The sequence below is a fragment of the Hemicordylus capensis genome, chromosome 5 (assembly GCF_027244095.1).
Source record: "Hemicordylus capensis ecotype Gifberg chromosome 5, rHemCap1.1.pri, whole genome shotgun sequence".
NCBI lineage: Eukaryota > Metazoa > Chordata > Lepidosauria > Squamata > Cordylidae > Hemicordylus > Hemicordylus capensis.
The window spans coordinates 213,624,730-213,649,498 of record NC_069661.1 but is presented as its reverse complement, the minus strand read 5'-3'; the positions used below and the strand labels follow the sequence as shown (position 1 = coordinate 213,649,498).

Below are 24,769 nucleotides of genomic sequence, written 5' to 3'. Positions count from 1 at the left end.
TTGCTGTTCCAATTCTCCACCAGGGCATCAACAGGATCACCTGCAGAGCCAACACTAAATCCCTCCAAGGCTTCTTGAGATCCTATTGGATCCAATAACCTTCTCGGGCAGACCATCTTAATAGGTCCCTCGCCCCTGCGAAAGTGGGGTGTGACTGTGAGTCCAACCTTAACCAGATGGTGGTCCATCCATGACAGTGGGGAAATCACAGGATTTCCCACCCACGGAACACCACCCTGATCAGAGTGAAAGACCAAATCAAGTGTGTGGCCAGCAATGTGTGTCGGCCTTGAGACCACTTGAGCTAGGCCCATAGTTGTCATGGCCGCTATGAATTCCTGAGCCGCCCCAGACAAATTGGTCCGAAAGTGAACACTGAAGTCCCCCATCACCACAAGCCTGGGGGTCTCCAACACCAAGTCCGAGACTAAGTCCATCAGCTCAGTTAGGGACTCTGTTGAGCAGTGGGGCGATCGGTACACCAACAGAAGTCCCAGTCTGTCCCGGGTCCCCAGACTTAAGTACACACATTTGATATGGTCTGACACTTTTAACAGGGATCTTGGTAAGGGAAAGGTTATTGTTATAGACCACAGCCACTCCACCTCCCCGCCCTCCATGGTCCCTCACCCGCTCCTCAACAGAGTACCCTGGAGGAAGAAGCTAGGACTACACTGGGCCCCCAGTCTCCCCCATCCAGGTCTCTGTAATATATACCAGGTCGGAACCTTCATCCAGAATCAGATCATGGATGGTTTCTAATTTGTTCTGGACCGACCTGGCATTACAGAGGAGCAAGGTGAGGTTCAAAGGGTGGTTGGCACTGCTCCCCAAGGTCAAAGAGTTGACAGGACAGCCGGAAGGGCAAACAGATATTAGATTTTCAAATCCCCTTCCCCTGTAACGGCCTGCTAACCTGCGAACATTCCTTCTTCTAATAAACTGTATGTTATTGTTACTTCAGCAGTATCAACTCTTCCTGTAGTATCATGTGTATGTACTCATTTTTGGTGGTGCTTTGGTGAAGGGAGAACATTCATCAGGGTGATGAACTATATGAGGGGTACTTAGATTAGTAGCAGTGACTAGCCTGTAGAGTGTCCCACTAGGTATTCATGGAGCGAGCCTTCACAGAGAACCAAGTGTGTTGATCAAAATATGTTTTTCTGTGGTCTGATCCAATAATAAAGCAACACCTTTCTGCTGCCAGAGAGCACACAAGTATCACATTTCATGGATGTTTACATATTCTATTGCTTTTTGTTCTAAGGGTGCATTCTCAAGACCACTATTCTCCTGCATAATTCTTCCCCCTGCTCCCAGTAACGTGGATGAGGCTTTTTGCTTTTTATCAAAGTAGCTAAATACTGCATTGAGTAAAGCAAAAGTGGAGATGTATCTTTCCCCCTCCCATATTTTAATGGGAATTAGATATGATTTGAGCCAAACTGGGCTATGGTTCAATGCATACTGAATTGGGTCAAACTGACCAGTTTAACAGCTGAAACATTGGTGCCCTAGTTACAGCTTCCTCTGTCCCACCTGTACCATCTCACCAACTACCACTTTGCCTATCCCATCCTGTTCCATCTCCTGCTTCATCCAGACTGTGTCTGCCTTTCCTTCTAGATCCCATTCTCCCTCTCCAAATGTTGGGGAATTAGAGGCCCTTTCAAACTCAGATTCTGAGTCAATCCTATCTCATTCACTGAACTCAGGTAGCCTGAGTTTCTTGCCTTCTGAGATGATGTGTGTTCCTAAACTGGTTTCACCAACTGAGGAACTGTTTTATATATAGAACAGCTGTCCAGAATGGCTGCCTCTTGGGTCTGGAGGTGCACATTTCTCATGGATCTGATGTCTGAATATATCAGAACTGATGCCCATGTAGCTGTAGCTCTTTTCATGATGTCAGCCCTCTTAGAGGTAGCAAGGAATTCTTGGGATGAGGTGACTTGAATATATGTACCGAATGCAGTCCAAGGGGCAGAGGGGCCAAGATGGTGACAGGCTAGCAGCATTATTCATGAACTCCTGACTTAATATCGAACTTCTCATTTTGGGGAGTGAAATTCCCAAGCAGAATTTACACAAATCTCAACACAATTCTCAGCCATGGCAAACAAAAGCAAGAAAAGAAATAGGAACAGCCCAAATGACCACCAACTAGCTGTGGGAAAGCAAATTAGGGTTGTCTCCTTCCTTCTCACCAATGAATCAAGTGGCACTGGGAGTACATCCTTTACAATCCCTACTGAGAACAGATTTGCGATTCTAGGCATAGAGAACTCTCCCACACCCCATAAGAAGTCTGCTACAAGGGAGACTGCATTACACCAGGCATCTCCTTCGCTATCTAAGAATTCTGGCCTGATAAACACCCTGGGACAGAGACAGGAGATCAGAGAACCAGATGTGCCTCCCCGTCCACCCCCATGAACTCCTACAGAGTAATTAGGCAATGCATGCCTTCTAACCGTAGAAACCATGATTCAAATTTTGGAGCATTTAAATATAACAGCAGCAAAGGTAGATAAGCTCAGGCATGCATGTGTTCGTAACACGAGGTAAATGAGGGGAGAAAAGCACAACTAAAACCCAGGAAACGGCTCTCAGCAACATCCAGGTAGCCTCTTCCTCAGCTCCATCTGGGACCTCTGCCAAATCTCCACACAAGACGCATATAGGGCTGTCAAAAGCAATGCACCCAGCTAATTTATTGTGTATACTTCAAACCTCCCAGGTACTGCTCCAAATGGTAATGACTTACATTAGTTTATGCAGATGGTCATTCTGCAAGGCAATAAGAAACTTGCCAAGTCTACTTTTAAACTGCCATCCCAGATTTATAGACCTGGACTCCTTCCAGTTTCTGCCTAGCCGCCCAGAGACAAAGGGAATTTTGCTCACCTTTTAATCAAGCCACGCTTCCACCTAAGCTCATTCGGATGGTGGAGTGGGATCTATTTTACAACTACAATATAAGAACCATCAGAGTGTTTAAGAATTGTGCGCTATGGCTATTATTAGCAGGGAAAGTTAGGAGCAAAACTGTTTCTCTGAAAATGACCTTGTAGATAACATCTCCAAGGAAACAAGCTCAGTCATCAGTAAACAAATCTTATACTGCCCTGCAGAACTTCAGCAGTCATAGCAGACTAACTAGAGATGTGCGAGCTGGCTTGCATTGAACCAGCCTGGTTCACGTGATCCGGGTTTGAACCAGACCATTCCCCGAGCTAAGAACTGTCTTGCAGGCCAGCTCGGGGGGATGTACTTGTAAAGGGGAATCCAGCTGGGGGCAGGTATACAAGTAAAGGGGATTCCCTAGCTTAAGTGCCGGGGGTGGCACTTAATCATGGGCATCAGTAAGGTAAATCAAGGTGAACCAGGCATCAGGTAAGGGAGGGGGAGAACAGTAGTGATAAGCACAGCATGAAACTGGTCTAAAAGACTTTGAATAAGATTGAGGAATGCCCTCAAGATCCCCTGGCAGATCACCCCAGCAACGGCCTGACATATCTGGACAGTGCATCTCACCAGAGATCTGGGGAAGATACTTTACCAAACTGTACAGAGATGAAGTATGGGATCACGGATGCCATCATCACGACACAGAGGACTTGCCTGCCTGACTGCTGGTGGTGCCTCTTGAGGTCAAGGATCTGATCTCTCAACTAAGACCTGGGAAGGCTCCTGGTGGTGATCTAATCCCACCTGAGCTAATCAAAAATAATTCAGCATGTTGGGCTCCCATTCTGACCTCGCTGTTTACATTTATTGATAAGCACAGTTGCATCTAGAGGCCCCTAGAGACTGGGGACTACTAGTTATTCCCATTATCAACAAAGGTAGAAAGGATGACCCAGCAAATTATTGACCTTTTAGTCTGTCTATCACAAACAGCAAGCTCTACACCAGACACCTGTACTGGAAACTAAGACTGGCTGAAACAAGAAAACCACCTAGCTAGATTCAGAGAGGGATGATCCACTACTGACCAGTGCTGAGTACTCCAACCTCTAAGTGATAAATATTCCTCCCCACAACACAGTCTCCCTCTATGCTGTCTTCATAGACCTCAAGCCTACATTTGACTCCATCTTATGAGCCAAATTGTGGGGAAAGTGGAAGTCTCTTCGATCGACGGGTGCCTGGCTGCTCTCTCGTATCTGTACTTTTCATGACATCATGTTTCTGAAAGTCAGATGCAAACCCCAAGCTAATTTGTCAAGCGCCAGCAACAGACAAGGTTGCATACTTGCCCCGCTTCTATTCAACTTCTACATAAACGCCACGAGCCACTTAAACAACCTGGACTCATCCCTCCCAAACCGGAAGACAAACACATCTCCATCCTGCTTTATGCAGACAACATGGCAATTCTCTCTAGGGCCCCTATAGGGCTTAGAAGAGCAGAGGGGACCCTCGCTTGATACTTTGGAGGGCCATCTGGAATCCACATTTCATGCCTTGTGGCAAATTGTGGCTTCAAGCAGGGATTCCTTGCTCTCTATAGACATATGCTATATATAATTAACCTTTAATTTGAACCTAATAATGGTTATGGGTTTTAATCTGACAACTTTTTAAAATTTAAATTAGTTAGTTGTATTACTTTTATTGTACGTTGTGTCTATCTTATTGTTGTGAGCCGCCGCAAGCAGTAGTGCACTGGAGGGGCGGGGTATAAATAGACAGACATGCCTGATTCTGTTCATTTGGTCTTTCTCCCAAAGCCAGGATTTGTATACAGAATTTACCAATCAAAGTCAAGGCCCTGTTTGCCTTAAAATAATTGATACTATGGAGAAAGGACAAATGCTGTGGTCCACTGCCTTCTCCATGGGCATTCCTCAATCTTATTCAAAGTCTTTTAGACCAGTTTCATGTTGTGTTTATCACTACTGTTCTCCCCTCCCTTACCTGATGCCTGGTTCACCTTGATTTACCTTACTGATGCCCATGTTCATATTTTCTCAGTAGGAACTTGTGTGTGCAGGTACAAGGCACTCCTATATGGCCTTATGTTTGCTTCCTTACTTCTTACAACCTTCCTGACACCCCACTGCAACAACTATAGAATTTTTCAGGTGATGGTCTCTGGGACCTGAGGGAATAATAATAATAAACTTTGTTTGTTAACTGCCCCATAACAAATTGTTCTCTTGGTGGCTCACAACAGAGGACTAAAACATACAACAAAAACACACAACACATTAAATCATAACAGACAAAAAAGATGAAAAGAAGATATAAAAATACAATACAAACCAGCTTAAAAACTCATTTTAAAATTAGTTTAAAGATCAGATCTGAAAATCAGAATTTAAAAGGCCTGGGTGTGAATAAGAGTGGGGGTGATGCCTATGTTAATGTGGTGGAAGGGTTTCTACCAAAATGCAATGAAGCAGAGCTCTCTAGAAGGTTCCAAATGGAGCACTGCACATGTGCAGAACCCATAAGTGCGACTGCACAGATAACTGCTGGAATCAATGACTTCAGTTATAGATGATAAACCTACTTTTCTTGTACTTTCAGGGACCTCAGAGAAGCAGTTAACCGCCTAGTGGTGATAGAATATTTTGATCTTCTTGTCACTGAAGGAAGTTGTCTCTTTGCAGATGATCCAGCTGCTGGCCTGTGATCTCTTGCTGTCTCTCCGCACTACTCTATGGCAGAAACAGATGAACTCCAGCCAAGCTCTGGGAGAGACCTACCATGCTTCTGCTTCTGAGCTGACGGGATTCCAGCGTGACCTTGGCAGCCTGCGAAAACTGGCCCATAGCTTCAGGCCTGCTTATCGAAAGGTGAAGCCCTGCCACTTCTGCAGAGAGGCTCTAAACAGGGAAATGATGGTTCCACCCCTCAAGAGACTGGGAACTGCACCTGTCCCTTGAGTTCTTTCATTCTGAGTCAGACTATATACTGAGTTAGACCATTAGTCCATCTGGGTTAGTATTGCCTATGCTGGCTGCAGGTTTCTCCAGGGTTTCATACAGGTATTTTCTAGTCATTCTTGGAGATGCCAGAGATTGAATCTGGGACAGAACATGGACTCTGCCATGGAACTATGGCCCACCCCTAGCATTTCTACCAGTGGGCTTGCAGTGATGGTTTACTACTGGATATGTCCTTGTAGGCTTTGTATGTAGCTATTAATAGTTAGGTTTGTGTTGCTGTTTCCCTTGGGTTGAATAAATAGTACTTAACATGTATGTGGTGCTGCTTACATGTTCAATATGCTTCATGTATTTATCTCTGTATTCCTTATAACAACCCTGTAATATATGTGAGTAACATTATCCACATGTTGCTAATGGGAGGACTGAATAAGAAGATGCAAAGTATTGTAGTTTACCTAATTGTAGCAGTTAACTCTGTGTGTGTGTGTGTGTGTGTGTGTGTGTGTGTGAGAGAGAGAGAGAGAGACAGAGACAGAGACAGAGAGATTTGAACTGAGAACTACACTGGTTGATGAAATAAGATAGTGTAGATGATGGTTCTGTGGTAGAATGTGACTATTTCTGTTTTCCTCTTCAGAAATAGGTATCGTGCTCTTTTTGAAGCGTACATCCTCCATACGCTTTTGCTCAGCATAAGGAAATAGATTTCCTTCCCTTAGCATTGAGACTAAGCTGTTAAGAGGAACAGCAGTAGTTCTGCAAGCTTATATTTTAAAGGCATGTGCTCAAATCCACAGCAGCACAAGGCACTGTTGAAAGGATCTTCAGATGCAGAGCATCCCAGTTGTTCATATTTTCTGCTTTTTCCCTCCTACCAGGTGTTCCTACACGAGGCCACTGTGCGCCTAATGGCAGGGGCCAGCCCCACACGTACTCATCAGCTGCTGGAGCACAGTCTCAGGCGCCGTACACCCCAGTGCAGCAAGCAAGGTCAGTAAGCTCTTGTTACTTTTTTCCTCCTAACCCAGCCATGATAATAGACTTTCTTTTAGAGACTGGACTCAGCTGCATCCATTTGTGTATTCAGCTCTTTTTCAGGAACTGGTTTTCACAGCTCTTTGATGCTTTTTGGGAGGAGTAACAGCAAGAGAGAGGGCATGCCCTCAAGCTCTTATCTGTGGGTTTCCCAGAGGCATCTGGTGGGCCACTGTGTGAAACGGGATGCTGGACTAGATGGGCCTTGGGCCTGATCTATCAGGATTGTTCCTACATTCCTAGAGGACCTGCACTGACAATTCAGATCCCTTAGGGCTCCATAGGGCTCCAGAAGTGTTGCAGGATGTAGCTTGGTTGTACAATGAAGAGATGGTGGCTGGCCCCCTCAGTCTGTCTTAGCAGGGTTGCTGTGATTTGCAGAGCTTATGAACCTTGTGCTGCTATATTGCACTACATTAGAACCTGCACATCATAGCTGTCTCAAAAAAAATTAAAATGCTACCTTTCAACCCTTTGAGCTGAAAACTTGCTTAAATGACCAGTTATCTCAAAAATAAACTCTCAAAGTGTTTTTCAACTCCCATTTGTTTAAGCAGTCAAGGATTGATATGGGGTTATAATGTGCTGACAAGACGGCCCTTTCCTTGCCTCTATTGTGGCTATGACTGTATGAATAGTACCGTGGTCAGTATCTTGGATGGATGAAACTAGGAATGATTAGGGCTTCAAAAAGAACTAGTGTTGGGAGTCAAGCAAAAATTTAATGTGTGTTAAATTCTTTATAAAGCAGCAGCATAGAAAAGTTGACTAGCTGACACTTGAGGCTGCTAATTTGAGAAAAAACAAAGGCTTGAAATGGAGGGTGGGCCTCACTGGCCTGTGTAATCATCATCACTAAGTCTGGGATGATGGCCAGGTCTCAGCTTGGGGCATCCCAGCCTCTATAATAAATTACTGCTTAGAGCTTCAGTGGGAGGAGTTTGGTTGTCTCTTGCACACCGCTGAATTGTGTTGTAAAGCTGTTGTTTGGTTACCCTGGCAGAGTCTGCACTTGATTCCCATGATTCATGCATTGCCATTGGGCGTTCATAGGTCCCTTTCATTGGTGGGCTTTTGTGATGACGTCTCCTTTTCTTCGTGCCTAGGTGAGCTGGATTCGCTTCCTGGACAGAGAGAGAGAGCTACAGCAATTCTCTTGGCCTGTCGCCACCTCCCCCTCTCCTTTCTGTCATCCCCGGGCCAGCGAGCAGTCCTACTGGCAGAAGCAGCCCGCACACTGGAGAAGGTTGGAGACAAGCGTTCCTGCAATGACTGTCAGCAGATGATTGTGAAGCTGAGTGGAGGCACAGCCATTGCTGCCTCCTAACCCTGGAGAAGGAGGAGGCGGCCGCCTCATCACCCAGTGGACTGATTGTTGCCCCTTGATTATTCTTTCCTCCCTTCTTGAACATATTCCAGGTTAGGACCTTGGAAGTTGCATAATGCTAGACAGCATAGGGGTTTTGAGCTTTTAAGTCTGGTGATCACCACCAGGCACAAAAGGGATACCCATACTGGAGCTAGAGAGTTGTGCCCACCCCCCAAGAACCTGTGACACCATGGAAAAAGAGAAGCCCTTTTGAAGAGGGGCTCAGGTCTTCTCATTGACAGAACAATCTGTGATACGAACATCTTTGGGAGTTTAGAAGAAATTTCCTGAATCCTTCCATATCGATCTCCTAGTCAGCCATCACCCACTGAGGGAAGATATAGGGAGGATCTGCCTATGCTAACTCTTTGGTCTTCAATGGCATCTTCTTCTTTTTAATTTTTTAAATGAGGTCTTTCTATAGATTTGGCATTTCCCGAGAGTTCTGAAGGGTTAGGCCAGCTCTCCAGAGGAAGTGCATCACAGTTTTTTGGTAATTTGGGGGTTTTATAGCAGTGTTCTGTGGCTTTACAAGCTGTGGACACAACAATTAGGTTCCTCTTCCCTGTTCTGTCTTCTACCCTTCTCACATCATTGACTCCCCTCTTGTCAGCATCCTGAGCTATATTGTCATTGGGCTAGGGACTGAGCTCTTATGTGCCCTGCCATGGGTAACAGAGAGGAGGGAACAAGGGATGCTCTAAATAAAAAGTCTTTTGGGAAATCCCCTTATGTATTTACTTCAGTGGTAGCTGCTTCCAGGTATGTATGTTGAAGGATAGCAGCCATAGGAGAAAGTCAGTCTTAGGACATATCTGTGTGATCTGAAGTTGTCTTGGCTGCCTTCTGCCCTTTCCCAGGATTCTTTGTGGGGTGCTATGACAGTTAAGCAGGTTTTAAAATGATTTTTAAATGGTTTACATGTATAGCATAGGTGTAGCTATGCTACGCCTTTATTTACTTTTATATTGGAGAAAGTAAAATGATTGTAGAGCCTCCTTGTTGGCAGACCTAATTCTGAGAAAATAGATTTTATATTGCATCAAGTCTAGAGTCCCACAAACCATTTCCCCCTTCCTGTTTTGTCAGTACACCTTATCTGTTGTTGCTGCAGTTTCATCTGACCAGTAAAAGTTCAAATTCGGATACACTGTCTCCTTCCCATGCCCCAGGGGGGCTCACACAGCTGTATGTTGCATTGGTCCTTTGTACAGTTCTGTCTGCCATTGCCAACTCTTGATTTTTAAAGTTGAGCATTCTGGTGCAAAAGTAGGATTCTCAATTAATTCCGGCACCCTGCCCCCTAACCTTGAGCAAAGTCAAAGGTCGGTATGTCTGAAACGGGGAGAATAATCATATTAGAGAAATAGAAGGATATTGTCCAACATCGCACCCATAAGAAATGCATGGAATACTGATGTCAAATTCTAAAACACTATTCACAGAGTGAACCTGAAACTAACACCACAGTAAAATGTTGGCTAGCACTGTATTCTGAAGGCTGTGGTAAAAAAGCAATCTTCCTTATTTTTTTTTTTAACTAATAAGGGTGGTATAATTTTTTTGAATGGAAGTTCCCATTCTTTAACTGATTGGATGTGTTCCAAGGTTCTATTTGTATCTCTTGCCTCATTTGTCTCTCAGACGCTTACAATGAAATTAGCCCCTTCTGTGGGATAATTGGAAGTTGCTTTGTTAGTTCATGGGTGGATCTTTCTGTTTTTATGTCAATCTTATCCCATGATAATATGGAACATCTTGGCTGCGCTTCCTGTTATCTGGCGAAACCTGTGCCTCCAATGCAATTCAATACTGCAAATCCATAGGTGCTTATTTAAATGGACAGGCTGAAATCAGAACACCAGTCTGTTCTTGAGGGAATCTTCCCCACGGCAGCTTTCCCAGTGATGGTAGTACCAAAACAGGAAGGGTAACAAACTACCTCAGTGAAAGGTAGCTGCTAGTATGGGGATTTGATGCTATCGTTGCTAGCTTAGCCCCCAAAGTTGCCATACCATCCATGCAGATCTTTCCCTGTTTGGGGTAGCAGCAATCAATCTGGGATTACCGCAGGCCCTGTGTGGATTGTGGCTGTCATGTATGCTGATTCAGCTTGCTTGACTCTTGCAAACCCCTCCATCTGGAATCTCTCATAGTAAATAATTTCCCCTGTGGGACTGAACTAACCTGGAAACATAGAAAGCTAATGTACATCATAATAAATATCCTATTGACTTGTGGAACAGTGTGGGCATCTCACAGTTCCATGGATCTGAAGCCATGAAAAACATTTATACTGTCAAGCAGGATTGAATGCTATATCTAGGGATGAACATTTCAGCCCAGAATAAAGCCTTGCATTGTGAAGCAGTAAGAGGCACTGAGGGTGGGACACTTGCAGAATGACACTGAGGGTGGGACACTTGCGGAATGACACAGACTGCCTTCAATGTATATGGGACCCCCACCAGGTAATAGGGATGTGCACGAACCTGTTTGGAGGACCTTTTTAAGGACCTCCGAACCAGTTTGAATGACCGGCAGTTCGGCTGGTTCAAAGGCGGGGGGGGCTACCTTTAAGGGTGAGAGAGGGAGCTCTTACCCCTCCCACTGCATTTCCCCCACCGGCACTCCATTTAAAAAGTATTCATCGGGGCGGTAGCGTACCTCCCTGCCACCCCGTGCCCTCTTCAGCCAGAAGTAAAAGGAAGTACTCAGTGCGTGTGCGCAGGCCGCGCTCACTCGCTCGCACGCCTGCGCCTGAAGTGCACATGCCTACTGGGTACTTCCTGTTACTTCTGGCCGAAGAGGGCATGGGGCAGCAGGGAGGTGTGCTGTCTCCCCGACAGATAATTTTAAAATGGAGTGCGGGGGGGGGATGCAGCGGGAGGGGTAAGGGCACCCTCCCCCACCCTTAAAGGTTTGCCCCCCCGCAACCTTCGAGCCACCCTCCGCCGGTTCCGTGCACATCCCTACCAGGTAACCACCTCAAGGCTAACATTCCACACGCTTCTGACACTTCTTTTTATACACCATTATTTTATTTATGGGTCATTGTCTCCCAGTCTATCCCTATGTTGTCTTTGTGTATATAGTGTACCTTTTTTGTTTTTTTATATATAATGTGAAAAATATCTATTTATCCAGTGGAATTAGGCATAGTGATGCTTTGCTGTAAGAAGAGGTATCTGATGACAGTGGGGGGAGATTTCTTTTCTGGTGTATGTCCCAAATGTAATTCTCACCTGGGGATCATTTGTGTGACTGTTTATCTAATAAACACAAATAGTACAAAAGGTCTGCTGTTCTTGTTAAGCTTTCTTCAAATGTTTGTATCTCTGGGGCAATGTGGCTCTGACATTCGTCCTATAAAACATGCTTGCAGTTGCTGTGGTGCTAAAGGAACATCAGCTCTGCTGCTCAGTGAGATAAATTAACCTCAGAACAAAATCTAATTATTGGTGAGCACATGAGTTCCTGGGAACATGTGTTTCTGTAAGCTGTGCCAGAATTTACTAAGTTATTTTAAGGAAGTGGCGAAAAGGAGGTTGGAATCAGTGAGGTTCAGAGCTGACCACCCAGATGTCTGAGTGCTTTATTGCTGTGTAGCTGGAGTGGGGATGACTAGAACATTGGGAGGAGAATATTTTAATTTTAGAGTATGCGTTCCCCTCCCACAACTAATGCTCCTCCTCCAGGATACTAGAAGCTGCTAGGGGTTCGAGCAGGCCAATTTCTTCCTGTCAGCGCCCCTCCGCCCAATTTTATTCAACTTTCCATGGCCCAACCATATACTTAGTTTCTACATTCACATGGTATGTCCCTTTGCTTCCCTCAAGATCCCCTTTCTTTCCATCCTGGGATGTAATTTAGATCTTCCCATAGAAAACTATGGAGAAATCCAAGTTTTAGTTGGTGACTGGTCAGCAGTGTGTCTTCCCCTTCCTCAACCCCAAACAAAAGTAGCAGCAAAGATAGGAACTCCTGTGTTTGGCATTCAGTGTAAACCTGATCTAATTTTGAGGGTGAACTGGAAAAATGTCAGAGGGGCATCAAAGCGAGAAAGATGTAATAATGGGTGATTTCAGTTATCCTAACATAGACTTGGGCAAATAGGTTCTAAATGACTGTGCCTTAGAACAATTGGTCAGGGGACCAATCAAAGTGGAGGCATTCCTGGACTTTAATCCTTAATGGTGTGCAAGACCTGGTGCAAGATGTCATCAGTCAACCTATAGTGACCAGAGTGCTATCAAAGTCAATTTATTTGCAACTGGAAAATTGGCAAGGAAGTTCAACTTAAACACATTGCACTTCTAATGTGGAACGTTCTCAATGAGGGGACTGGTAAGGAAGATGAAAATGTTAAAGACAGACCACCGGAACCCCTCATTTCTCTCCTCTCAACCCCCATTGTGTCCATGACGGCTCCAAAGCATGGGAATTCTACCAGTATCATTCATTTGATCCTCCCGCTGCCCCAGAATGAGAGTAAAAATTACATGGGTCCGAGAAGGGCCATATAAGTTTGACCGCAGCCTGAAGTTAAGATTAATCTGCATAACCCAGATTGCACCACCCTAGTCTGATAAGAGTACTGACATTAAATAAGCATCCCTGCTTTAGGGAGTATCCAAGTTTGGTACAATGAGAGAAGTTGGAGAATATTCAAGGTCAATCTGACCCCTCCCCTTTTACAGAAGCTAAAGCATAACCTTTGAGTGATTGCTTGAGACAAAAACAAGGACGACAAGAGCTAGCGGTCTATTGTGTTTTTGAGCACCTGAATAGAAACTCTGAACCTTTTGAGCCTTACTTGTAATCAGACAAGGGGTTAAGGGTTGTTTCCAGAATGGACACTTGTTTAACCCTGCCCTTAAGGCAGAAAGTCTCTAAGATATGCCCCTCCCTACCCACCCCACCATTCATGTAGTGTGAATCCTTTATAAGTCAACTTGTGTGATGTACCTCTTCCCCCCTCCCTTTGAACACTGCAGTGTGCCCCAAGTCTAGCCCAAGACTCTGGTCAAACTGTTGAGGGACTGGTGGCTTCAGGCTACCTTTCCTCTGTGCCAGAGTGCTTGCTCACTTAGCACCTTCCCTTCCTTGCAACTTGAAGTGGGTCACTATGAGTCTTTAGAATCTGCATTCTGAACTGCCCAGGACCCTCAGGCACTTCCATAACTCCCATTAGAGCCCATCAAGCTCCATCCAACCTGAGAAGGAAGACCAACAACTGTTGAAATCAATGCACTCCAGCTATGTAGAACTTGGGACAGGTATATGGATGGTAACTCTATCTTTACTTTTTTTTTAAATCACTCCCCCCTCCCCTCCGTTAGGCTCCTCTCAAGCTTGCATTTGATAAAACCGAATGCTCTGCTTAAGGATCAGCTTCTTATAGTTAGTTGCTTCTAACTGGCTCCCTGAGAGATCGCCAGCCATCGCTTTAATCTGGTGTGCTTCTGTTCTTTAATAAACTTAATCTTTGTTTTCTAAGAAATTGTCTTCTGTCTGTTGCTCCCTATTCTAACTCTGACCCTGCTTTACCTGCAATCAGCTTTCCAACTATTGTATATAAGATCATTGCTGTATGTATATTTGCACCAATTTGAACTAATTCCCACACACAGATCCCAAAGCATAGTCATGGGGCATGATGCCCACATCCCTGAGCAAATGTGGTAGCAAAAGGGAAAGTTGAGTCAAATCTAATTTCTAACTGTACTTTTACTTCCTTTTTGCAAGCACATTAATACAGAATTATATTACATACATTATATTTAATGTATTGAACTTTCCTAGAACTGTAATCAACGCAAAATAAATTTGCCCAGTCAATGACAGGATCACCTACTACTCTGTTATATTTTTTGAAGAATTTGGTAGTAGGAAATAACTTCCCAATACCTACAGATACCAAATTTTGTATACACAATCCTGCCACTTAAATTAGCTGAATGCAATACACACCAGAATATGGTTGGTGGAAGTTAAAATAATTTTTGTGTATTTTTTTGCAGAAATGCTGAAGGAAATAATCATATTTTAACTGTTGTTCTCAACAGACTTTTAATGCTCAGGCAGACCAATAATTCACAAAACTTCATGCGCAAGAGAAGCAGAAGATCTTCTCAGCCTCAAATTTACTATGATTCAAACTTATCATATATGGTAATTAGTCAATAAAATGAATGAAGTTGAAAATCCTGCAAATTTCAAACTGTTCTTTTCTTGCCCATTTGCAAGCACATTAATAAAAATCCTATTACATGTATTTAATTTCTTGAACTTTCCTAGAAGTGTAATCTACACAAAATGGCTTTGTCTGGTCAACGACGGGCCTCATCTACTAGTTTAGACATAAAAGGACCTGTTGGGGAGGCTACTCATTTAAGAGGGAGTTAGTCTAGTGGAATGATCTCTTCTTTAGACTTTTCTTTGTTAGTTCACATTTCTGGGGGCAATGTGTGTTTTTAGATTCCCAGGTTTGCTTGTTTTTTGCTTTTTTGCATTGGATGGTGGAATTCAGGGCCTTTTCCAGGTCCAACCTCGGAGTTGAGAGGTAGTCCCCTCCTCTCTTTGGTCTCAGTCTACAACATGACCCTGCCTGATGACCTAGAAGTGGTGATTCCCTTTAGTAAAGACTGCTCCTTCCCAACATTAGTGAGGATAAGGAATCCTAGGTAAGATCAAACGTTACTGTTTAAGCACACAACTGTAAGGACAAATTGTGCTTATTTGTTGATTTTTTAATTGACCAGCAGAGGGCAGAAATAACTTAGCAAAGTTATATTTCTGTCAACTTGAGCTCCATTTTAAAGTTCTCAAGTTGGGGTTCATGGAGGAGGCAGGTTAGGATTTTATGGTGGCCAATATGGTGGCCACCATTAGCCACCAATATGCAGCTCAAAGGCCCCCTCTTGTTTGGCCTAAATGGGAGATGGGAATCCTCATTCTGCAGTATGCAGGTATCTCTATTCCTTTGCAGCAATTCTTATTTTTCATTCCCACTAGACCCCCATGTTATCCTTCCATATGCTGGTGCTCTGCTCCTCCCCTTCCCCATATATATTTGCTTGCTGCCTGCCAGATTTTGGGCTGCTGTGCTTTCAGTAGTTTAAATTAAAACATACAAAGAATATGCACACCTTATTGGGCAAAAAGCCACAATGGGGGTACAGGGAGAGCTAAAAAATCTCAGTGGGATAGTGTAGCTGAGGCTGGCAAAGTCAATAATGCACCTCCCCTCCATTTTTTTTAATTTTGTAACAGTCAAGTCTTGGGTAAAGACTGTGGCACATATGGATACATGCAACTCCGACACTGCATTTCTAAAAAGGTCAAAAAGCAATTACAATGAAGGCGATGGGGAGGCAGGAAGAGGGACATTTGGGTTTTTTGGGAGGGGGTGTGAACTAAAATAAAGGACCTTATGGGAAGATTTTATGAGGATAAGATACGTCCAGAAGCAACCAGAAGAGTAGAGCCTCTAATCAGTTAGGATTTAGATGAGTTACCAATTTGTATCAGTTACTGGAAAGTATAAGTACATATCACATGAAAAGCAGCTGGTGCAGAAATGAGCCCTATCCAGACATTACACTTTACATGCATACAGGTGTCTGTAGAGATGCACACATGCATTCATTTTAAAACTGAACCTGGGAACAGGCCCCCTCAAATACAGGGCACAGATAGGAAGTGTACTGTTGTATGTGTGTTGAACACAATGTGTGAATATCTGTGTATACATCCAGATCTATATGCATAAACACTGTACACAATGTACATGCATTGAGCATAATGTGTGAATAGGACTATAGCTGTATACTCCCCAGGTGGGACCAATCCGGCACAGAGTTTAAACTCAGATTTCAGTTTTGTGTTATAGGTGGGAAACTGGCTACAAGTAGAAAAGCTACAAGCTACCTAATGGCTCAGCGGGCAACCTTCCACAGGCAACCTTCCTTTCACCTTATTGTGGTTTGTTGAGTCCCGCCCCTTCTCCTTACCCACCATGATCTAGTCTTGCCTCTCGCTATGCGAGAGCCCTGCAAGGGCCAAGTTACAGAAGCAAAAAAAGATTAAACTACAATTGTGGATTCAGAATCAGGCAAGATCAGAACAAACAAATCAACTTGGGTTCAGAATGTGCTTTGACTGCCCAAAATAAACCATATTTTGTTAACTAGTATGGGTTCACACATACCAAAAAAAATCACAGTTTGACTAAACAAACCATGGTTCCAAGCAGTGTCTGAACCCACTTCCTCTCTTGCATTCTCTACAAACTGCTCAGGGATGGGAAATGCTTAGAATTGCCCGGTTGTCCCACTCCTCTCTTCTCTCCGCTTCCCACATTCCCCCTTCCAGAAGAGCAATCAGCTAGGAAGAGACTGTGTTTGGAGGGCTGTTCTTGTTCTGCTATTAAAGATTAATATTGCTTTGGGGATCCTTGGCTAGGATGGTAGAACTGAGACCATCCTGCTCTGAGTATCTGCAAGTCCTTCCTTTTATAAGGATGCCAGCAGCGTTTTGCACAAAGACAAAATCCTTTTGTTCCTTCCCAATCTCAGAAAACCAAAATGATGGCAGCAGTTCTAAAATGGAATGAGGAGCTTATATTGCCTTGAAGGCAACCTCCGTTTCTGGGACAGGAAAGGACAGGGATAGGGAATGAAGCTTTGGAGCTGTGCCAGTGGACTGGTGCCAGTGCATTAGACTTATCCAGGCAGTCCCTGGCAGAACTAGATTAAGAGAGATGAGAGCCTTGTGTGGCAAGAGGTGTTTGGGACCCTGACAAAGTTTGTTACAAGGCAATTTTAAAAGACCAATTATATATTTTCACATGATCCCACCCCACCCATCCCCACACTGTTTCCATCAGTTGAGCCCAAGAAGCTGCTTGCTTTCCCCCAAATCTGGTACTATGAGGCCTTTCCAGCATCTGCCCTGTCAGCAGCTTATAGAAACCACTAATAGGCAGGAAGAAGCCTGTGTGTGTCCTGAGGTGTGGGTGCTTAAGGGGCTCTTCCGGCTGACATTAAGAAGTGCTGTTCCAAGCACGCTTTTACTCAGCTTCTGTGAAGAACCAGCATCTTCCAGAAAAGGAGTCTTCATGGAAAGCAATAGCTGGCCAGTAGGTGCTGCTGCTAAACTTGTGCAATAACCCTGCTATGTATATGGACAGAGCTTGAATTCAGGCTGGAAAGGAGAGCGCAAGCTTCCTGAAGTATGTGGAAGCTGAGCAAAATCACACTTGGCACAGAGGAGGAACAGCGCTTCTTAATGTAGTCTTGGAGAGTTCAAGGATCCATTTGTTTAGACAAGGTTCTGTGCCTTTCTCTTTCCCACACAAACACAGGATAAAAATTAACATTTTGAAATCTTGTAGGCTTACTTGGGTGTAGCTTTAATTGAATAAGGGGAGACAAATGTCCCTAGACCCCGGGGGGGGGGGACGACTGCTGGCTGGAGGTCAGCTCACTCTCCCCCTCCCACCTCCCCAGCTCACTGACATGCTGTTGGCTCTTGATCAGAGGACTCATCTTGGCTTCAAGCATAGCCAAGTCCTCTCCAGGAGGGGAGGGGATAGAATATCAGGCAACATCCCTCTCTCTTCCTCTTCTCCTGACCGGCTGGCTAGTGCCTGGGTTCAGCCCACTCGTCCGCATGACTGACAATATCAAGAGTGAGGGAAATTTTGCTGACTATCAGCCAGCCAGTCATGATGAGAAGAGGAGGGAGAATTGCTGCCTGACACTCCTCCCCTCCCCCTTTCCCTCCCAAAATTGAGACAGAGCTGAAAAGATCTTCAAGATCTGGAAGTCCTAATCAAAGAAGTACAAGACAGTTTGAACAGACGTGGCACCTGAGGTAATCAGAGCAAAACTTGGCTGCCTCTTGGCCTAAGAAAGGAGTGGGGCCGGGGGGGGGGGGATGCCCCTGGGGGAGGGCCCCTTCGCCAGCCGAGTGACAGCATGCTCTTCGCTCTTCAGTGTTGGTGTTGTATGAATATATGTGGCTGTAGCAGGTATATCTGTTTAAAAGGTTTTTGAGTCAGGTGCGTGTGTGTGTGCATGAGTGTGGGGTGTGTGATATTATTTGCATAGGAGTGAGAAAGGTCAGTCCAGTAATGTTTTGTTTTTCACTATGTCCTACAGTTCTTCTGCAGCAAACACATGAGGCGTGGGCGTGGGGGGGGGTCAGGCAGAAGCCTGTTTTCAGTTCTTGTCCCAGCGTCCACTCCTAGCTTGGAGGCTTATAAGGGACTCTGCCCCCGGAGGCTAGTTTCTTATATGGGCTTAAAACAAGGTTCCCTTTTAAGCAGGCTATAGCAAGTCATCCAGTGTCCCCCAGGTTGCTACAGCTTCTTGCTTTAGTCTTGAACAAGAACATCTAACAAGGTAAAGGACAACTCATGTTAATATTAAACGGGCTACATCCGTTTATTTCCCTAAGTTGAGGAATCTTCTAACCTGCAGGGGGTGGGAGTGGCTTTTTTTGCTCTCTTCCCCTGCCCTCCCCAACACACTCTGAGCTATTTGTCCAGCGATCTGTTAAGAGGCTTTTGGCAGGAGTGTGTAAAATTAATCAGGATGTCTTCTACCTGTGTGTGCTCCATTTATCACCAGACCTACCTCTCACCGAAGCTGATTAATCTTTCAGTCTACCAAGGAGGGAGCAGAAAGTGAGACCTCTCAGCTGGGAGCATTCTTGATGTGGCAGGCCATGCTGAAAACATTTTGGTTTACTGATGCTGCTTTGCTCCTGAGGACTGGAAGCGGAGGTGTGTGAAGGCACGACCGTCCTTAGAGAGCCTTGGCGAAGGGTGGGGCCTGGGGCAAATCAGCCAGTGTGAGGCCCCCTTCCAGTTAATTATAATGGGGGTTAAAAGAGTGGGGCCTGGTGCGGTTGCTCTGCTTGCCATGCCCTAAGGAACCCCTTTTGAGACCCTCTCCCCTTTTCTGTGTCTGAAGAGTCCTGTGCAAAGCGACACACATCATAAATATACTGCAGAGAACAAAGGCAGGGGATATATAGGTGCATTGGAGTGGGTTAAAAAAAATGCATCCCTTGCAGGGCTCTGCCTTAAGTGTTGAGGTGGGGCCATAGTGCACTGGTAGAGCATCTCCTTTGCACTCAGAAGGTCCTGGGTTTAATTCCTGGCACCTCCAGGTGTGGCTGGGAGAGAGTCCTCCCTGAAACCTGGGAGAGCTGCTATCAGTCAGTGCAGATAGTACTGAGAGAGATGGACCAACGTCCTTACTCTTCATAAGGCAGCTTCCTATGTTAGTTTGTATGTTGATCTATATGAAACTGGACATGTAAGATTCCATGTGACATGATGACTAAGCGTGAGACCTCTGAGCCAAGAAGTCCTCTGACTCAAATTTCACTGGAGTAGCAAACTCAAAAGGTGCCCTCAGTCATTCAGTCAGAGGCGTAACTATAGGGGGGGCAGGGGGGGCACGTGCCCCAGGCGCCATCTTTTCTGGTCACGTGGGGGGCACTGACATGACAAAAAAAAATTTTTAATTTTTTTTTAAAAATTGTTAATACAAATGTTTCCTGCTCAGTGCAGCAGTGCTGCAGCAGTCAAGGGAGCATGTCGGCGCCCCCACCCCCATGAGCGGTCCCTTCCGCGCCGCCCCCCCCATTGCTTTGCTGGTGCCTGGCGGCCAGTCAGTGGCCTGGCTTGGCAGCGGCGGCAGGCGCTTGTGAGGAAAAACCTAAGTATAATGTAGTATGGGGGGGCGCGGTGGGGGCGCCATTTCAGTGCTTGCCCCGGGCGCCCTTTTCCCTAGTTACGCCTCTGCATTCAGTCCCTGCTAATTGCAAAATTGAGATAATATGGGCTGTCCTCACAGAGGGGTTGTGAGGATTACTGAGATTATGTGAAGTGCTTTCAAGCAGGGGTGGGTGGACTTCAGGCATGTGGGATCAACTTTGTTTTTCACGAGAACCACTCCCACTCGGTCCACTATTTGGAATCGGCTGTAAAATAGTGGCTGGCATGGGTGTGTGTGGAGGACGTAGGCTTATGGTTAAACTAGGCATTACTTTAAGCACACACTGCATGTTTGTTTTTTATGGGTTAAATATAACCAGATTGGGGGTGCCCCACAGATGGAGATCATGGGGGGATTAGGGGATTAATTGACCTCAACTATCTAGTCATGGAGGAGGGCAGAAATTTGCCTAGGGGAAAAAACTCTAATTGAGGTCAATGGGAGTCCCCCCACAACCACCACTTAGTAAATAGCCATGTGGGATGAGTTGGATAATGATTGTGGTGGAATAGGGTTAAAGCATCCTATCTTCCTGCTGTGGCCCTTATCCATGTGGGGTGAGCAATCTGGCAGCTCCGGTGGAGGAGGAGGAGGAGGAGGAGAAAGAGAAGCAAAGCACTATGCTTGCAAATAATGTACTTAAAGAAAATAACATTTAAAAAAATAATAATAAATTTTATATAAAGTTTTAGAGTGCCCTATAAAGGGGGCGGGGGCAGAAGATAGAACACTTGATGCTGTTATATACATTACTATTGTTATTTTTCTTTATATAAGAACATACTGTAAGATCAGCCCTGCTGGATCAGGCACAAGGCCCATCTAGTCCAGCATCCTGTTTCACACAGTGGCCCACCAGATGCCTCTGGGGAGCCCACAGGCAAGAGGAATGTGCATACCCTCTCTCCTGCTGTTGCTCCCCTGCAACTGGTATTGAGAGGCATCGTGCCTCTGAGGCTGGAGATGGCCCACAGCCATCAGACTAGTAGCCATTGATAGACCTGTCCTCCGTGAATCTGTCTAAGCCCCTTTTAAAACCATCCAAGCTGGTGGCCATCACTACATTCCATGGCAAAGAATTCCATAGATTAATTATGCGCTGTGTGGAAAAGTACTTCTTGTTGTTGGTCCTAAATTTCCCAACCTTCAGTTTCATGGGATGACCCCTGGTTGTAGTGTTGTATGAGCGGGAGAAAAGTCCCTCTCTGTCTACCCTGTCCACTCCATCCATAGTTTTATACCCTTAGTCGCCTCTTTTCCAAGGTAAAGAGCCCCAGATGCTGTAGTCTAGCCTCTTAAGGAAGGTGCTCCAGACTCCTGATCATCTTGATTGCCCTCTTCTGCACCTTTTCCAGTTCTACAATATTCTTCTTAAGATACGGTGACCAAAGCTGTATGCAGTACTCCAGATGTGGCCGCACCATAGATTTATATAAGGGCATTATAATATTAGCATTTTTATTTTCAATGCCCTTCCTAATGATTCCTAGCATGGAATTAGCTTTTTTCACAGCTGCTGTGCCCTGAGATGACACTTTCAGTGAGCTGTCCACCACGATCCCAAGATCTCTCTCCTGGTCAGTCACTGATAGCTCATATCCCATCAGCGTATATGTGAAGCTGGTGTTTTTTGCCCCAATGTGCATCACTTTACACTTGCTTACATTGAACCACATTTGCCAGTTTGTCGCTCAGTCCCTCAGTTTGGAGAGATCTTTTTGGAGTTCCTCATAATCTGTTGTGGATTTCACTACCCTAAATAGTTTAGTGTCATTTGCAAATTTGGCCACTTCATTGGTCACCCCTTCTAGATCGTATATGAACAAGCTAAAGAGCACTGGTCCCAGTACCGATCCCTAGGGTACCTAGGGATCGGTCCCAGTACCGATCCCTTGTCCACTTCCTATCTACCTCCATTGTGAAAACTGTCCATTCATTCCTGCACTCTATTTCCTGTCCTTCAACCAGTTTCTGATCCACACATGAACCTCTCCCCTTATTCCATGACTGCTAAGTTTACTCAAGAGCCTTTGGTGGAGAACTTTATCAAAAGCTTTTTGGAAGTCCAAGTATACTATGTCAACCAGATCACCTTTATTCACATGCCTGTTGACACTCTCAAAGAACTCCAAAAGGATAGTGAGGCAAGACGTTCCCTTGCAGAAGCCGTGCTAGTTCTCCTTCAACAAGGCCTGTTCTTCTATTTGCTTAACAATTTTGTCCTTAAGTATGCTTTCCATCAATTTACCAGTGGCACCGAAGTTAAGCTGAGCGGCCTGCAATTTCCCAGATCCCCCACTGGATCCCTTCTTGAAAACTGGGGTCACATTGACTACTTTCCGGTCCTCTGGTATAGAGCCTGATTGTAGGGACAAGTTATATATTTTGCTAGGAGATTGGCAATTTCACATTTGAGTTCCTTCAGAACTCTTGGGTGGGTGCCATCTGGCCCTGGCAATTTGTTAATTTTTAGTTTTTCAAGACAGTTTAGAACATCTTCCCTTGTCACCTCAAATTCACCCAGTTCCTCAGCCGCTAAACTTGAAAAACTCAATTCTTGAGCGGGTATGTGGTCAGTATCCTCCGCCGTGAAGACAGATGCAAAGAATTCATTCAGCTTCTCTGCAATCTCCTTATCCTCCTTAATAATCCCTTTCAAACTCTCATCATCTAAGGGTCCAACCGCCTCCCTGGCAGGTTTTCTACTTCTGATATATTTAAAGAAGTTTTTGTTCTTCCCCTTGACACTTCTAGCTATATGCTCCTCAGAGTCTCTCTTTGCATCCCTTATTGTGTCCTTGCATTTCTTTTGCCCGAGTTTATGTTCCTTTCTGTTCTCTTCATTTGGGCAGGAGGACTTCCATTTTCTGAAGGAAGTCTTCTTCCCTTTTATAGCTTCCCTGACTCTACTTGTTAGCCACACTGGCATCGTCCTGAACTTGGTGGAATCTTTCCTCCTTCTTGGTACACATTCCAACTGTGCTTCTATTACTGTGGTTTTAAATAAGTTCCATGCTTTCTGGAGTGATTTGACCCTCCTGAATTTCCCTTTCAACTTCCTTACCAGTCCCCTCATTTTTGAGAAGTTTTCTCTTCTGAAGTCCAACACATCTGTGTTGTACTTCCTTGACAATTCTCCACTCACATATATGCTGAATTAGATCACACTATGGTCACTGCTACCCAATCGTTCTGCAACTCTGACATCTCACATTAGGTCCTGGGCACCACTCAGGATTAAATCCAAAGTCGCCATCCCTTTGGTTGGTTCCACGACTAACTGTTCTAAAGCACAGTCATTTAGCACGTCTAGAAATTTGGACTCTCTGCATTACCTGAATGTGAATTTACTCAGTCTATGTGTGGGTAGTTGAAGTCACCCATTATTACTGCCCTGTCTCTCTTTGATGCCTCTCTTATTTGTTTCCCCAACTCCAGGTCACTCTTAGTGCTTTGATCCAGAGGGCGATAGCATGTCTCTAGCAACACATTTCCTTTCAGTCCTTATAATGTTACCCATAATGATTCTGTGGAGGACTCTTGTCCACCTAGGTTTTCTAGCTTATTGGAATCTGTCCCTTCTTTGCTATACAGCACCACTCCTTCCCCAACCCAACCCTCCCCGTCCCTTCTATAGAGTTCATATCCAGGAATAATTGTGTCCCATTGGTTCTCACCATTCTACCAGGTTTCTGATACACCCACTATATCTATGTTTTCATTAGTAACCAAGTACTCCAGCTCACCCATCTTGGCTTGGAGGCTTCTGGCATTGCTATACAGACACCTATACGCCGGGTCCCTCACCTGGTGTTGGCGTGTACTATCCCCCTTACCATCATTTGATCTATTTGGCAAGCTGTCTTGTGTTCCCTTCTGCTCAACTCCTGGCTCTACTCTGTCCCCTTCTGGTTTATCTGAAACATGTTCACCCTCACACCTTAGGGGATTTTGCCGGCCGAAGCAGATACCACCCTGTTCCCGCTGGCAATCCCCTAGGTGTCATTTTAAAAGCTGCTCTGCGACCTTCTTGATTTTTAGCGCCAGCAGTCTTGTTCTATTTTGGTTCAAGTGGAGCCCATGCCTTTTGTACAGGCTTAGCTTCCCCCAAAATGTATCCCAGTGCCTAACAAATCCAAACCCTCCTCCCGGAACCACCATCTCACCCACTCATTGAGACACCTCAGCTCCACCTGTCTCGCTGTGGAACAGGTAGCACTTCAGAGAATGCTACTCTGAGGGCCCTGGACTTCAGTATGCTACCTACAAGCCTAAATTTGGCTTCCAGGACCTCCTCACTGCATTTCCCAACATTGTTGGTGCCAACGTGCACCACAATAGCTGACTCCTCCTCAGCACTGCCTAACAGCCTACCTAGAGGCATCGTGATGACTGCAACCTTCGCACCAGGCAGGCAAGTAACTGTGCGGTCTACACGCGGGTCAAAGACCCATCTCTCTATGCACCTAATGATCGAATCACCCACTACTAAGAGGCCCCCACCCTCTGGAGGAGTATCCTCTGTGCAAGAGGATACGGGCACACCACCCAATGAAGGGGTCCCTGCTCAGGGAGTGTTTCCTTCTTCCTCAGATCGATGTCCTCCTTCTCTGAGACCCTCATTCTCCATGACAGCAGAAGCGCCATCAGCATGGGAGTGGGAT

At 45.2% G+C, this 24,769-nt stretch overlaps 1 protein-coding gene across 5 annotated transcripts in view; it reads left to right on the top strand.

The window, feature by feature from the left end:
- The window catches only part of SREBF2 (sterol regulatory element binding transcription factor 2), a 68,933-nt gene extending 57,325 nt beyond the window's left edge, over positions 1–11,608 (top strand). For all 5 annotated transcript variants that reach the window (XM_053254309.1, XM_053254306.1, XM_053254304.1 and 2 more), the window contains 3 exons: positions 5,625–5,810; positions 6,785–6,896; positions 8,048–11,608. In XM_053254309.1, the coding sequence (XP_053110284.1) occupies positions 5,625–5,810; positions 6,785–6,896; positions 8,048–8,268 (519 nt within the window). In that variant the 3' untranslated portion in view covers positions 8,269–11,608. The remainder of the gene's footprint in view (positions 1–5,624; positions 5,811–6,784; positions 6,897–8,047) is intronic.
- The last annotated feature ends 13,161 nt before the right edge of the window (positions 11,609–24,769 follow it).